This window comes from Trichoderma harzianum (assembly GCF_003025095.1).
Source record: "Trichoderma harzianum CBS 226.95 unplaced genomic scaffold M431scaffold_6, whole genome shotgun sequence".
NCBI classification, from domain to species: domain Eukaryota; kingdom Fungi; phylum Ascomycota; class Sordariomycetes; order Hypocreales; family Hypocreaceae; genus Trichoderma; species Trichoderma harzianum.
The window spans coordinates 1265178-1279814 of record NW_020209254.1 but is presented as its reverse complement, the minus strand read 5'-3'; the positions used below and the strand labels follow the sequence as shown (position 1 = coordinate 1279814).

The following is a 14637-nucleotide window of genomic DNA, read 5'->3' as shown; positions in this document are numbered from 1 at the left end:
TCAATTGCGTATTGCTATGAGGCGCGCGCGGAGAAAAGGTTGCGTATCTCGGATTGCTGAGGATTGGGATTGAATGTCGTCGCGATCATGCCTGATGACAGTGGGCATGAAGTCACCGAAGAGGATAAGGTGCCTGTAGCTTGCGCCGACCAGGCACTTGTGCACTATACCTCTGTAATAACTGGACGCTGACTGGAGAGCGTTGTAGTGGGGAAATCCTGAGCATTCAGTTACCAGGTGGGGGCTGCCGCCATTGACGGCAGAGGAGTTCCAAAGCGTGCTCCAAGCGCGACAAAACACATTTGATGGGAGCAAAATGAATTCAGGGCTCATTGGATCAGGTCGGGCAGCATCAGATAATACATGAATGTACTTGAGGGAATTTATCTGATATGGAGATGATATCTTGTACCACCTCGTGACTGCAGCTCGACTGGCTACAGTATTAGGCGAGCAACATACGGAGTACATACATCAAGATTTGTGATCGGATACCGCATGCTTCCAAATGCCAGCGGGCATGCACAATCTGTAGGGTTCAGGCTGTGTGAAATATAAGCTTTGCGCAATGATCTTCCATTTATGTGATGAGTAGTCAAAGCTACTCAGAAAGGCTTTCAGATATCGTATTGTTCTAGACCCAAGACCATCCAGTCTGAGGTCACGGCGTTGTGATGAATTGTATCGTATGGTTCCATTTGCTTCCTAGGCGAGTCAAGGGCCAATTTGAAAGTCACCGTGCCTATTATCCATCAAATTCGACACGGCCCCTTGCCATCATCTTTATAATGGTGATAATGAGATCCCAATGGTTTCGGGCTTGACTCTGGCATCCTAGAGAGATACAGTCAGCCACGAACCAGACAATTATTCGCTTTCTAAGACCCATACCTCGCTGAATTAAATTACACATGCCGATATGCCATGACCACGGGCCATCACATCGGCCGCACACTTGTTGTCCTAGTATTATTTCAGAATCTTCATGCGTCGTTGCCCTTGGCGTCGGGACTTCTGCTTCGACTGCGTCCTCTCCTGCCTCCAGCCCTGCCTCCTCCTTGCCTACCCTTGCCCGGGGGAGGTCTGACAAAGGCAAAATCGACCTGCACCGTTTGATCCAGCAGTTTTGTGTTGTGCGCCCCGTCGATTGCAGCTCGAGCTTCTTCTAGTGTTGCGTACTCTATCAAGGCGTAGCCCTGGCGGAAAAGAGTCAGTGTCCTGCTTGCAAGCCCTGGCTTTGCGACACGTCTCATACCTTGACATAACCACTGCGTCTATCGAGGTTCAGGTGAAGATTCTTGATCTCTCCATAATCTCCAAACTTGTCCTGCAAAGCTTCCTCGTCGGCCTCCTCGTGAACATTTGTGACAATGATAATCCATCCTTCGATTGACCGGACCGCTGTTGCCTTGGTATGTGTCTGCATTTCGGACTCGTTTCGCGTTGATGACGGCGCGACGTCGTCGACTTCCATTTCTACGTCAGCCATCTTGGGCAATGGCTAATGTTTGCGAGGAGAATGATGTTTGAACGAATGCTGGAGCTTTGTAGATCAGATCAGCCATTGACCGCGGGGCAGAGAAGTTGGATGCTGGATATTTATCACGTGACCGCGACAGCTCAAAGCGCTTTCTTATGAGATGGCATGATCATCGTCATCAAAACTGTCATAATTTTATCAAGAAATCGCCGGCAGAGTCACATACACATAAACTATATGGCAATATTTATTGTTGTAAACGATACGCCTAAATATCCTCTCCCCATGTCGGTGTATTATGGGCATGAAGTCAGGGGCATATGTTGCTAGTTTATGGCTTGAATATGTTAAAGGCAAGCATGAAGGGCAGATATGTAAAAGATCAGCGCAGCAGATTACAATTCTTGTATGTACTAAAACACCACCGACAAGTAGGCAGCCGCAAATCAGGACAGGATAGACGTATGGTTGATTTCCCTCGTAGAAACGCCTGTGATTTCAACCCATCTTAACATCACGAAAATTATCACAAATGGGACTTTTTCATCGTGGACGAAATTCGTTGTATTGACGAACGACACCAGACGCCGAGTAAAGCCGTCGCGCTTCTTCGCATCTCTCAAACTGTAGATGATGCTCAGCCTGCCAATCGACCCGACTCATTCCATTTGCCTTCTGCTGAAATCAAGCAACCATCGGAGAACGGCCCCGTTGTCAATCTTTACATCCTTCTCTCCCTAGTCATGGTCTAATTCGTTTAAGAGCCGGGGTTGGGGTTCATCTATCGCCGTCGTCAGCAACGTAACTCCGGATATTCCCATCTGTTCCGATATTCTCACCTTTCTCTTTCCACCGGTCAGAGTGACGTTGACGAATCGTCGGGTGTACTTGTGGCGCTTAAGAGCACGACCCTTGGGGGTCTTGGGCTTCTCCTGGGCCTCAACCTGTAGGGCGGGAAAAATGATCAGTATTTTGGGTTCGTCAGCGGGAGATGAGCGAGTCGGTTCGGCGTACTTTAGGAGTCTGAGACTTGACCTTGCCTGGAGAAGAAAAAAGTCAGTGGGCTTGAAGATAGAAGCGAAACTTTTGGGGATAGTTTGCACGTACCGGCACGGGCAAGAGATCCGTGAACTTTACCCATGGTGATAGATTGATTTGGCGATGATGTGTGGACGCTGAATCTGCAGTGGCGCGGTGAGATTTTTGGGGGATTTCGCCAAATGATTGTGGGCGAGAGGTATCTATCACGTGAGCGGGGACTGCCCTCCCGGATTAATCTAGCCCCGACTTTTACCGGCGAATGAGTCAAGGACCAGCGAATTTGCAGGACATTGAAAGTAAGCCCTTCTATTGGCCAATAAATAGCCCCACTCTCATCTCAACGGTGCGACGCTACTTCGATATGTTTGGCTGCATTATGTCGTCATCATTTATTGACTGCTCGCGTGAACTAGAAAGTTCAAGAACATTGGAAGTCTAATCTCAAGGATGGTTGGCAGCTATCAAGATGTAAACAAAATAAGCCTTGGTCGTGCAGTAGTTAGACAATATTGTCTTTACATATATCTGAATATTATAAATTTATTGTGAAAGGTGTTCAAAAAATGCCTGTGTAAGGAACAAAGATCGACATGGCGAGCCTTATTGAACAAGAAGGATAGACAAAACGTTTCAGCCTGCCATATCAATATATTTTCTGCATCAAAGAATTATTGCAGTGATATAAACCCCAGTCGAGCTTCTTATTAACTTTTTTTCTAGTTAACCTGAATTCTCTCATCGATTGCAGCATCTTTCGTAAAAGTTCTTTTTCGAGGCATGTGAAAGTTGCAGTGACGATGTGCACCGTTGAAGACCCGCAGGGAAGCCTGCTTCGGCCTTTGAGTGCGAGCACATGTAGTCTTGACGTCACAGCCCAAACATTCAACATCGAAGTCAACGACGACATAAATCCCCGTGCTGATCCAGTAAGCTTGAACTTATTTTTATGCAAAAAGCAAACAAAGGAACAAATACCACAAATACCATGCTAAACTCTCATTAACACACTTCAGCGGCCTCATCCTCATTCCAGCATAAACACAATGGCGAATCCTCCACAAGCCAATACTAAACCTCTTCGCAGGTCAGCTGTCAAACCACGAAAAACATTCAGAGAACTATTTCTCCATCGACTTCCTAACTACAATGGACCTTACAATGTTGGATATATGGACATCGAAGTTCCAGTCCGCGATCCCCGACCTGTTTCCAAACTACGAAGAAACGGGAAACCAGTCCTTCGGCTGGACACGATCCTGATGGGAATATATTATCCGTGTGATTTACAAACTTCTACTGGTGCAGAAAAGCCCCATCGCGTCGACTGGATGCCACGACCAAGAGCTGCAACTGCCAAGGGCTACGCCAAATATCTTCACATTCCAGCACTCCCAGTTACCGCCTACCTTGCCTGCACCTCTCTCTTCACAAAGCTGCCTGCATTTCGAAATGCCAAACTGGCTGCTCATTGGCCGGAAGACATATGCAATGACTCTGGTCCAACCGGACAGAAGGCCAGAGAGGAAGAAGGAGATCCTACAAGTCGGCCGAAATTTCCAGTCATCATCTTCAGCCATGGACTTGGCGGCTCGCGGCTCTGCTACAGTTCAATCTGTGGAGAATTGGCGAGCTTCGGATTTGTTGTGGTAGCGATAGAACATCGTGATGGCAGCGGTGCCAGGACATATGTCAGTCTTCCGAGCAATGTTGAGGCCGCGGCTATAGAATCGTCAACGGCCGAAATACACACAAATAACGATGGCAAGGAAAATGATGCCAAAGACAAGAAAGTGCAACGTCGAAGGAAGGAGGGATTGAATCCATACTATGTTGTCGACTATATTCTTCCCAAAGACAATGCCCAGGACACCTCTCCTCATAACCGCAGAGGTGTTGATCACACTTTGAGGTCAGCTCAAATTGAACTGAGGCAAGAAGAGGTAAAGGAGGCCTTCCATATTCTCAATCTACTCAATTCTGGTCATGGAGATGATGTTGCGTCTCTGAATCTCCGAAAGAAAGGCAATGTGGCATCTAGCTCCGTGGGTCTCAATGGCGTCAACTGGGAAGACTGGAAGGGGAGCATGTTTCTAAATAATGTCACCATGATGGGACACTCGTTTGGAGGTGCGACTACGGTCCAGATTTGTCGCGATCATACACTCGAATGGATAGGCCAGGGAGTTATTCTGGACGCCTGGGGTCAAGCAACGCCTCCAGCTGGAGAGAATCGAAAAGAACGGATCGCGAAGCCGCTTATATCAATCTCATCCGAGGTTTTCATGCACTGGAAAGACAACTTTGATAAAGTTGTCGAGTTCAGCGATGAAGCGCGTGAATCTGGGGCATTGTGCTGGATGCTCACAATAGTTGGATCAACCCATCTCGCAATGACCGATCTCGCCGTGCTGTATCCTCAATGGATGTCAATACTAATGAAGTCCATGGTCAATCCGACACGGGCAATCTCTCTCACTATCACGGCATCCTTGGAATTTCTTAAAATCGTATTGCCTCCAGAACAGACCAAATACAACATGTGGGCAGACGAGCAGCTGCTACAATCTGCAGAGCAACCACCCGAGCCCACAGAGCCTCTTCGGACGGACCATGCGCCTGATCACAAATGGGTTGCTGTTCGCCTCAAGATACCCAATGAGTTCTCAGTACGGTTAAAGGCATGGTTCCGTCGTACTTGGCGATTCGTTATTTGTGCTGGGCGTGAGGTGGCCGACCTCGCCCATGGCTTGCATGATTTCGGAGAGCAGGAAGAAATCTGGACACACATGTGCCCTACTCACGAGAAGGTGGAAGAATACATGAACCAATTTCGATGAAATCACTTGCGTGATTCGTGATTGCTAATTCCTCGAAAGGGAGAGCGGTATGGTGGCATGATGGCATGATTCTCGTCCTGTATGATCAATCGAGTTTGTATATTAAGAATTATGACGAATGGAAACGAATGTATGAACAGCACTAGGAGGTTGGCGTTAGTGGTGGAATGTTTTTTATATGTTACAATAGATGCTATCGACCGTGTAGATCTAGCACAAAGTGATCTTCTCTTCCATATAAAGCAATGATATTACATCGCCATAGCTGTTCACACGAAATTTACGCTCAATGAGTAATCCCTAAGGCATTACTCAGACATGAATGATTTCTAGTCCTGAACCCTGTTGATATTACAAGACACCAGAGGAGTATAGCTGTAATAGCAGGTACTAGAGGAAAGTAGCGATAATAGCAGAAGATAGTTGATGGTAGCAGATACACAAAACCCGGGCATCGATTACCACTAGGTGGGTGCTTAGTATCTGCAGTAGCAAATACACACACATCAGTTCCCTCCAGAGGGGGTTTCGCGGCCCCAACTCTCGGTCAGGAAACACCAGCTCGTCTGCTTGTTGTTCGGCGTACATATACTCAAATTGTTCGTCGGTGAGAGGCGCGTACTACATGAATGGGTGTATGTAAGACCCTCGCCAAAGGGTCTTATGAGTCTCGACAGACCCCTGTCGGATTTGCTCAAGAGAGTAGTTCCAATCCTTGAACGAGGCTGAGAATGTGTCGTCCTTGATGTACAAGGCTTCCTTTCGTATCCTACTTCGACCGTGAACTCCACGCAATCACTGGCCGTCGATACCCTGACAGCGACAGACGGACCCAAAGCAATCACCCAGAGCGGAATGGCTACTACCGAAACCGTCTTTCTCTCAAGGTGGTTGTAGGCATCGTTGCAAGTACATATTAGTCGGTTTGCAGGATACAAATGCCGACATTGCGTAGGTAGACACCCGACTAGATCCGTGCCAGAGTGCCGACGTGATATCAGTAGATTCGAAATACCGGCCTAGCGTTACACCTCAGTTGTTATATCTAGGTACCTAAGTAGGTACATGTAATAAAGTTTCCATTATTTTCGGAGCAACCTCTTTTGCTCAGTGACTCAGGTACTAGTAGACAACAAGTCGAACAAATGTTTTTACCCAGCCATTCGGTCAAAGATCAGAATCAAACTCTAGGTTACTTCGGCCATGAACATTGGAGATTCGAAGTACACCAACGGCAGAAGCCGTAGAACATATTAATGAACCGGGAAAGTTGAAGGTCAAAACCATACGCCAGAGAGGCTTCACGTTTGACCTATAGAGTTCAAATTGGGCCTTATGCTTCAGCAATTGAATGTATTAAGTATATTCACCGCCCTGATTTCTGCCGACTATATCTAGACTTCTCCCCCCTTTGTTTATTTTTCTTTTTCTTTTCCTTCATCAACATCATCCACGCCTGCAAATCACCAGTCCTACCAAATTCTCACTAGAGCAATAGTGAAATCAGATCTTGTATCACCGGATTTTCGCTAGAGCAATAGTGAAATCAGATCTTGCATCACTGGCCTTTCGCCAGAGCTTGCGCGAAACCAGATCTTGCATTAACAGATCTTGAATTGTTATTTCTTCTCCACCGACAATAATTGTCCAGAATGGCCACCGAAATGTCTCCGACACAGTTGGCTGGGCCACGTCCGCCGTCTCTCCCTCAGACATTCCCTCAATTTGATGAAATCCGGTGTCTACATCCTGGTTATGAATGTCCAATGCCGGTGCTCTTCATACTCCCACGAGTCGATTGTGAGACATTTGAAGGTGGTCTTGTTTACGGACTACATCATAAAACAGCTTTGACAGCTTGTCAGATCGTTGCCGGTAATGTATTTGATGCTGGTTATCTTGCTCTCGATCGAGCAGGCCTCCAAAGGGTCACGACATCTTTGGACGACCTCCTGACGGAGGATTCTTATTATTTTGTTGTCGATGGCAATGGTTTGTGACGCACCCACTCTAATATCTCTGTGACTGTTAGAGGCGGGAGGTCCTTAATTTTTGGTGGTGCGAAAGGCCAGTTTACCTAGGTACGTATAGTAGTAGCAGATCCTAATGGGCGTCTGAGAAGATATGAGATCCCCAGTCCCCTGCCTAAAGGTACAATAAATAATTCACCGCTGTCCTACTGTCCTTGTTATTGCTATTGTAGACACGTGACGCCTTAAACACAAATGCTTGCGCAGGTTAACAGGACTGATGTGCGATGCCAGAAGGTATAGCTTCAATTACTGTGAAAAATGGTGGGAATCAGCACGTTCATTTATGGACTACCTGAGCTATTCGCCATGTCTTCCGTAGGTTCATTTCGCTATTGCTCTAGTGAGTTATTTTCATATAGCAACACAGCCTCAGGTGCTGCAGAAGTAGAAACACAGGCATCAGATTTATTGTGAAGAAAATAACATTTCACTATGGCCCGAGTGAATTACAAGTCTAATACCTACTTATTCCTAAGAAGGTAGTAGTAGCAGTAACACTTATATAACTTTATTAAATAATTAAATTTTTCAGAATTAAAAATCTATAATAGATAATATATCCTTTAAAAAAAGCTATGATATTAATATTTAATTATTCATTATATATGATATATAAGTAATGCTTCAAGAGCTACTCAGTGAGCGTGAAACTCCTATGGCTATACGTGAGGCGGACGAGCTGGAGGCATGGCGCACCGAGATTGAATGCTTTACTCCGTATGGGAGAAATTAGATCTGTACGGTGCATGATTCAGTAAGCACAGAAGTACTTTAAACGACGACTAGTATATGAACCTCTGTAGAAACGAGTGAAACATACATTTGCACATTGAACTGGAATGTATTTCCACGCAAGGATCATATCTCCCAACACAGGGATATCTGCCCAAACTCTTCAGTGAACTTTTACAGCCAATCAGGCACTGCCAGGTGTTGAAATTACGACAAAATGAGTGTGTCTCAGACATTGCCATTAGTGAGATTATTCTTCAGAACGAGCAAGTAGGACTGCCTGTCACGACTGGCCTTCCGTCAAAGCCTACTGGGTCAATTCTCAATTGAATACCCATGACTTTATTAATTGAAAAGCCCCTGATATTACATCTTTGCTGGAGTTGAGGCTTGTATCGCTGTGTTGAGAAGCTCAGCTCTGTAGAAAGGCAACAAGTACTTCGTAAATATAGGCACTTACTACTACTAGGAATATATCCGCAACTAAAAACTCAGTCCTTGTTTCCGTCACAACCGGCGCCCAAGATCTCCCGACTCTAGACAACTATTCACATAGATGAGTACAGTTCCAAGGTTCTTTGAACCCGTTACCTAATGACTGTCATTGTTTAAGTAGACGAGAGTCAAGAAACAGGTAGTCATACATGATCTCTAGGCCTTGTAAACAGTTAGTGGAAGCTCCACTCTCTTCATTCTATAAACAGGCTCCGCAAGACGCCACACGAGGCAAGGATAGAATCGTAACGGCAGCGTAGGTAGTACACTTTACGCTTGTATTAGCCTAGCTTCTAGTTCTCTAGTAAGATCACAGATCGAGGCTTTGTAGTGACAGCGGCCCAGTCACATCTTCACGAGAAGAGACACCCGCCCCCAGTTAAAGCTGGCTTCAACTTTGCGCATGGCTTCTCGCATGACTAGCTCCGATATCCCGTCCCCCTTCTTGATACATCAATATGCCGGAAGAAAACACCCATTCCATGGATACCAGATGAGCCCACTTGTCAGCGTGGCTTGGCCAGGGCTTCATTAGACACGGCAGTTTATGTGCACCTCTAAGGCGACGGTAGGGAGTATACCCTCTTTCTAGAACAAAGTGATGTACATAATGCAGTTTGCGATCAATTGCCTGTCGATAGACACTTATAAACAGCACGTTGTCGCTTTTGACCTACTATGAGTGAGAAACAACATGTTACTATACTAACTGATCTCGATTGGTCCGTGTAAGCATCTATGCAATAATAGCTGAGGCTGCCTAGATACTCTAACAATAGACATTCCATGTATATGTGTACTTGATGTGTATATAAAAAGACAGGCAGGGTTGAGATAGTGATGCTGTGAACGGGACCTGCGGGGAGGCAAAGGCGGATCTTTGACTTTCGACGTGGGTTGCAACCATTAATGGGTACCTTGCATGTATACGAGGTTAAAAAATCGACAGTCGTGGATCAAAGTAATAAAAAGGTAAAGCTATATACTACCTTAATCACGTAGTAAAGTGATCAATAGATCAGCGGCAGTTGAACATTGCCACCAGTGCAGTCAGCTCACACGCACCCTTAGATCGTATTTTCTTACCCTCAACTGTCATTGGCTCGTCCCCATGTCCGCCAACTTCTTTACGACATCTTTCCCTTACCTACATACTCGTATGTAGTAGTGTTCAACAAGTTCGTGTTGGAAATACTAATTCATGCAGTTCCAACGTCATGGCCTACCCTGCACCAAAGCTCGTTTTCAAAATGGCGCCAATGGAATTTGTTCCTATTTTTATGCTGGCGTGAATAAAAACGAGGTGGAACAACGTGTTGCTGGCGCGCTAGTGGCACTTAGTGGCCGGCGGGTCACAAAGTCAACCATCCATGTCGACGATCGGCCCCCAGCGACGAGATCAAAGTTGAGCCTTTGCAACAGCCACCGGGGCTAGCAGGGATGGGCTGCTTTGGGGGCGTCTCTAGCGGTTCGTATTGAAGAGAGAGTGGCTTTCGTGCGCATTGTTTAGCTGAGTTGAGGGCTGTGGTTCTATGGAACTGGAGGCATTGCATTCTCGGGTCAGGCACTGACTGCAGGTCGACATGGATCAGTGAGTGATTGATACTGGGCATCAGCGACAGGTGCGCTAAAGCACTAGCGCCATCAGTGGGCATCTCCCACCGCACGTCCCCACGCAGCGGCCCCAGCCTGTACGAAGCGCTACTGGATTGCTGGTGCTAGTGGGAGCCGTCCGTCCTTTGCGGTTGGGCCTCTGCTGTGCTAACTCGCACTTCAACCCAATCCATCAATGGCCTCATTCGTACTCCGTAGGGGTCCCTCAACATTCTCCATCGTCAAACCCCTGCAAAACCCGACAATCGTCGTTCGCTTCGCTGCGTGCCCTCAAAATTCCACCTGCCCAAAAACACCAGCGCCAGGCCCAGGAGCCGGAATCACACTCTCTGTGGGCTCTGCCTACTCCCGACTCCGTTAGCACTGCCTGCAGGGTCGCACCGTCGACGGTGAGCCAGGGACCAGAACTGGGACTTGTCACTCTCGAATACGGATCCCAAGTGCGTCAATCAATCGTCCGACTGCTTTGCCGCCTGCTCAGCTGGCGTGGTTCGTCTGCTCGGCTTATTGGGCCACCTCATCGCCTGTGTCTCAGCTTTGCACACCACACTGCCCCAAACCTTGCTTCCCCAGCTCGTATTGCGGGCACCAAGGGCACTGGCTTGGTTTTTGGCGCCTCCTTTATCCGCTTGCTCCCGGTCCTTAGTTTGCTAGCACCGATTCTTAGTGATATTTGTGCTGTTACCCGTACGGATTCTCGTACGGCACAGTATTGAGTCGTCCCTGGGCCAGAAGCTCGGATTACCAAACGTCGTCGTCTTCGCTTCGGCCAGCCCCCACGTGCATTTGTCGAATGCTTCCTCAAAGGGCCAACGCCCAACCGCTTTTCTACCGAGGGCAGCTCATGCATGTCTCCGTTGGATGATTTTTCTCTCTCTCCTTCTTCTTCACGTCTTCCATCGTCACTCGTTTCCACAGCGGGTGAGCTCTGTGCTCGAATCGAATCGCCCAACACTCGTCCTGATACAGTGCTCGTGAGAGTTGGCCATCCTCAGACCTCAGCAGAGGCGCATTGCTCGCCGTCGTGCGCCAGCTTATAGTCTTACCAGCCACATCGTAGCCACTGACGAAGTCTCTCCCTTGTGCTGCCTTGCCAGCTCTCGTCCTCGGCCCTCTATTTTTACACGCATTCCGTCCATTTCGTCGGGCAGGATTTGCCAAAGCGCCCAACTCGCAGCCTGGCAATCATGTCCAACCACAAGACTCGACCCGCTCGCTCGAACAGCTTGCAGCGCATGCTCGAGCTCGAGCGACGCTACATGGTAAGAGCGGTCTCTCCTATCGCGTTGCATTTCTCAGCCAGATGCCTCCAAGTAGCCCCGTGGAAGCTAATACGCTCTCTTGTTCGTCCAAATATAGCTTGAGCGTCTCGCAAGCTCACAATCGAATGCGCTGTCCGCCAATTCAGCTTCCATAGCTGCCGTTGTCTCCAGACGACCACTTCCGGCATCAAATCGCCCTGCAGTTCAGGTTCAACGTATTGAGGCGGCTCCTCAAAAAGATGCTCCAATGGGCGCCAACATCACCAAAGAGAGATTGCCGGTTGCTCAAATAGTTCCACTGACCATCAACGTCAGTTCTCCCAAGCTCAAATTAGATTTTGCGCCCGAGTCAGACAACGCGCAAAGGGCCGCTGTGGTAGTGCATAACCCTCCACCGGTGGACAAGCCCGCTCTCAAGGCTGTTTCTTTCGATGTTCCGTTAAGCGATGAAGATGAACGGAGGTCGATTTGCCAGTCTCCAAGCTGGGAGGCATATGGTCGTCGCAAGAAGAGTGATAAAAAGGACAGCAAGAAAGAGCTGAAGAAAGAGCAGCTGAAGAAGGAACAACAGAAAAAGGAAGAGGAGAGAAAGGAGCAAGAACGCAAAGAGCAACTGAAAAAAGAGGAGATGAAAAAGGAACAACTGAGAAAAGAGCAGCTGAAGAAAGAGCAGCTGAAAAAGGAACAGGCGGAGAAAGAACAGCGAAAAAAGGAGCAGCAGAAAAAGGAGCAGCAGGAGAAGGCATCGAAGCGGGAAAAGGAGGAATCCGCGCTCAGGAATGCTTTAATTAAGAAGAAGCGCTTGAGCAAGCAACCTCCCCCTTCTTCGTCGCATGCCTTGGAGCAGGCGAATCGCTCATCAGCGGCGGCACAGGCAGCTGCCAGAGATAAACAGCGACCTTCGAGCGCGTTAGAGTTCACCAAAGATGACGTGCCTGTCCGCCCTCATCACAGGCGTTCCGGCTCTTTCACCTCGTATATCATGTCGCCGTTCGAGTCTCGGCGGGCGTCCGCTGACACTGCTCGCCCTAGCGAGACGGGCTTCATCGGCGGCATCAAGTTGGAGATTCAACGACATGCGGCCAGCCAAAAGACCGCTGAATCGCCTGAGAACATGGACGAGTCGCAAATCCACCCGGCACTGCGAACAAACAACGCTCACAATCAGAAGTGGTCTGCCCCTCCAGCACGCCCGCCCCCCGAGTCTCAGCGCCGAGTTTATCCTCCCATCACTCGACACCCGGCTGCAGCCGCCAAGACAAGATCTCTTATTTCGTCTGCAGAGATGGAGGCTCAGGAGACCGGGACAATGGAGAGCAAATGGAGAGCTTTTGTGGGCCTGAAGCCAAAGGACTCGGCCGAGCCATCAAAGACCGCCGCCCAGCAAGACAAGTCAAAGAAGCCTGTAATAACTAACGAGGCAACCAAATCCGCATCCGCACTGCCATCACCCCAGACCAGTGCAAACGCGGGATTAACTGCCGATACACGTCCTCAAACAGCTGTTGGTCAAAACGGCCCTCAACCAGTCTCACCTGCTGGCAACGAGAACCAGAACACAAAGCCCAAGCTCAGCGTATCTACAAGCGATCGCGATCTCCTTCCAAGCGTTGCTGTTACTGTGCAGCAGCCAGCGAAAGAGAAATTAAGCCAAACCAATCTTGCCCGGATTTCACGCGAAGGCAACGGCGCTGTCAAGAGTGGAAATGCCCAAGATGCAACCCTCGCGACGACAACTTTGCCTCCAGCACCGCCCCGTCGAAGTTCAAAGCGGAACTCCATGGTCAGTTTAGATGGCTCAGTGTCATCCATGTCATCTCCACGCACGCCAAGACCCGGAAGCTCCGAGTCTGCCAACAGCAATCATGGTCTGTCTGGCCGGCCCAAGCATATCGCAAACAATGCGTCTGGAAACACTGAACTAAAGAGCGGCGGGGCATCTCTCCAAACTACTCCACGGGAGGCTGGTCGCATTGCCAAGGGTCAAAAGCCAGACCCGATAGAGATTCCGACATGGGAAGATATTCAATCCTCCGTCATGAAGGTCATCGACACCAAAGTATCTCTATCTCCGATCCGTAAATCTCACGGATCCCTTCGAGATGATAGTGATTTTACTGTTCGCCGTCTCACGGACGATTCGGTTCCAACGACGTCGACCGATGATGACTCGTCTGACGATTTCCACTCGCCATCAATGCCTGGTACGCCTGACACTTCCCGACCTCAATCTGAAAAGGGTCTTCCCCCCATGACGCAAGATGTTGAGAGTAAACGAGTAGCCACACCTCGCGCCAGGAATGGTTCCACAAGCCCGGTCAGACAGCCGCTTCTCCTCCAGATCGGGGGTGGGGGCTTCTCAAGTCCACCCAAGAGCACACGACCCGTGGGAAACACCAGCACGTCGAGCGTCGTCGTCTCCACCAAAAATACGACTGTGGCTACAGGCCAGACTGCCCACCGTCGGTCACAAACGGACGTGGATGCGATAACCGCAACTGATTTCTTGCCGAAATTGAAGCACCAGCCCCTGAAGGCCGTGGAACATGTATCAGTGCCAAGGCAACACCTCCCTTCGACTGCACTGCTCTCTGGAGAGGAAAAAGGAAATGGCAAGGTTCAACTGGTTCCTTCCCCGTGGCCTGCTTCCTATCTAGAAGAAGCCCGGAAAGCTGCTCCCCTCGCTCCGCCTCCTCAGGTGCTGGGATCGCCACGTCTTGGTCCCAAGGTCACGCCGCCATCTTCGATCCGGAGCCAGCCATCCCCTACTACCGACCTTGCGCCGACGAAGGCGCCGCGACACACAACTGGCTCACCTGTCGGTGGCGAGCCGATTGCCAAAATGTTTGTGGAGTGTTGTGGATGCAAGTATTACCACGACATGCCCAGCAACATCTATGAAGCCATGGCCAACCCAGATGCTGTTGTTCGACCAAGGGGAAGTGTCGGATTCACTGGCGCGTTATCCGTGACGGTGAAGTGCCCGTGGTGCTTCCACGAGATGAGCACCAAGTGCTGCGCTGGCTATGCTGCCATGGTATATGTGAAGGAGAGGCTGCATTAGTGACTATACTGCCGCTACTCTCCCTCATTCTATCTCATTCCTTTTCTTTTCTCTTTTCTTGTTCATAACAGCCCATTTA

At 48.9% G+C, this 14637-nt stretch overlaps 5 protein-coding genes across 5 annotated transcripts; 3 read left to right on the top strand and 2 right to left on the bottom strand.

Annotated features, from left to right (window-relative positions):
* Positions 1-983: 983 nt before the first annotated feature.
* On the bottom strand, positions 984-1489 carry M431DRAFT_495105 (hypothetical protein; the record flags this gene model as incomplete). Its single annotated transcript, XM_024917325.1, has 2 exons — positions 984-1196; positions 1256-1489. The coding sequence occupies 2 exons, from the start codon at positions 1487-1489 to the stop codon at positions 984-986; spliced, it is 447 nt and encodes a 148-aa protein (XP_024774557.1).
* Positions 1490-2083: 594 nt separating this feature from the next.
* Positions 2084-2686, bottom strand: M431DRAFT_508291 (hypothetical protein). The gene is made up of 4 exons (XM_024919092.1): positions 2588-2686; positions 2495-2520; positions 2320-2424; positions 2084-2261 (listed from the first exon to the last, which is right to left on the bottom strand). Exons 1-4 carry the CDS (start codon positions 2619-2621, stop codon positions 2238-2240), a joined length of 189 nt encoding a protein of 62 aa, XP_024774556.1. The 5' UTR covers positions 2622-2686; the 3' UTR covers positions 2084-2237.
* Positions 2687-3072: 386 nt separating this feature from the next.
* M431DRAFT_508289 (hypothetical protein) lies at positions 3073-5686 on the top strand. Its single transcript, XM_024919091.1, has one exon. It carries the CDS (start codon positions 3565-3567, stop codon positions 5356-5358), a length of 1794 nt encoding a protein of 597 aa, XP_024774555.1. The 5' UTR covers positions 3073-3564; the 3' UTR covers positions 5359-5686.
* Positions 5687-7010: 1324 nt separating this feature from the next.
* M431DRAFT_482062 (hypothetical protein) lies at positions 7011-7358 on the top strand (the record flags this gene model as incomplete). Its single annotated transcript, XM_024916006.1, has 1 exon — positions 7011-7358. The coding sequence occupies one exon, from the start codon at positions 7011-7013 to the stop codon at positions 7356-7358; it is 348 nt and encodes a 115-aa protein (XP_024774554.1).
* A 2843-nt stretch (positions 7359-10201) lies between these two features.
* M431DRAFT_482061 (hypothetical protein) lies at positions 10202-14558 on the top strand (the record flags this gene model as incomplete). Its single annotated transcript, XM_024916005.1, has 5 exons — positions 10202-10209; positions 10267-10919; positions 11151-11206; positions 11330-11494; positions 11592-14558. The coding sequence occupies 5 exons, from the start codon at positions 10202-10204 to the stop codon at positions 14556-14558; spliced, it is 3849 nt and encodes a 1282-aa protein (XP_024774553.1).
* Positions 14559-14637: the final 79 nt, after the last annotated feature.

What these genes read in the sequence shown, in the direction of transcription:
- M431DRAFT_508289 (XM_024919091.1), top strand. Translation starts at nt 3,565, where the DNA reads ATGGCGAATCCTCCACAAGCCAATACTAAACCTCTTCGCAGGTCAGCT.
- M431DRAFT_508291 (XM_024919092.1), bottom strand. Translation starts at nt 2,621, where the DNA reads ATGGGTAAAGTTCACGGATCTCTTGCCCGTGCCG. An exon ending in CGGATCTCTTGCCCGTGCCG is followed by an intron (nt 2,521 to 2,587) that starts GTACGTGCAAAC and finishes TTTCTTCTCCAG; the next exon opens with GCAAGGTCAAGTCTCAGACT. An exon ending in TCAAGTCTCAGACTCCTAAA is followed by an intron (nt 2,425 to 2,494) that starts GTACGCCGAACC and finishes CCCGCCCTACAG; the next exon opens with GTTGAGGCCCAGGAGAAGCC.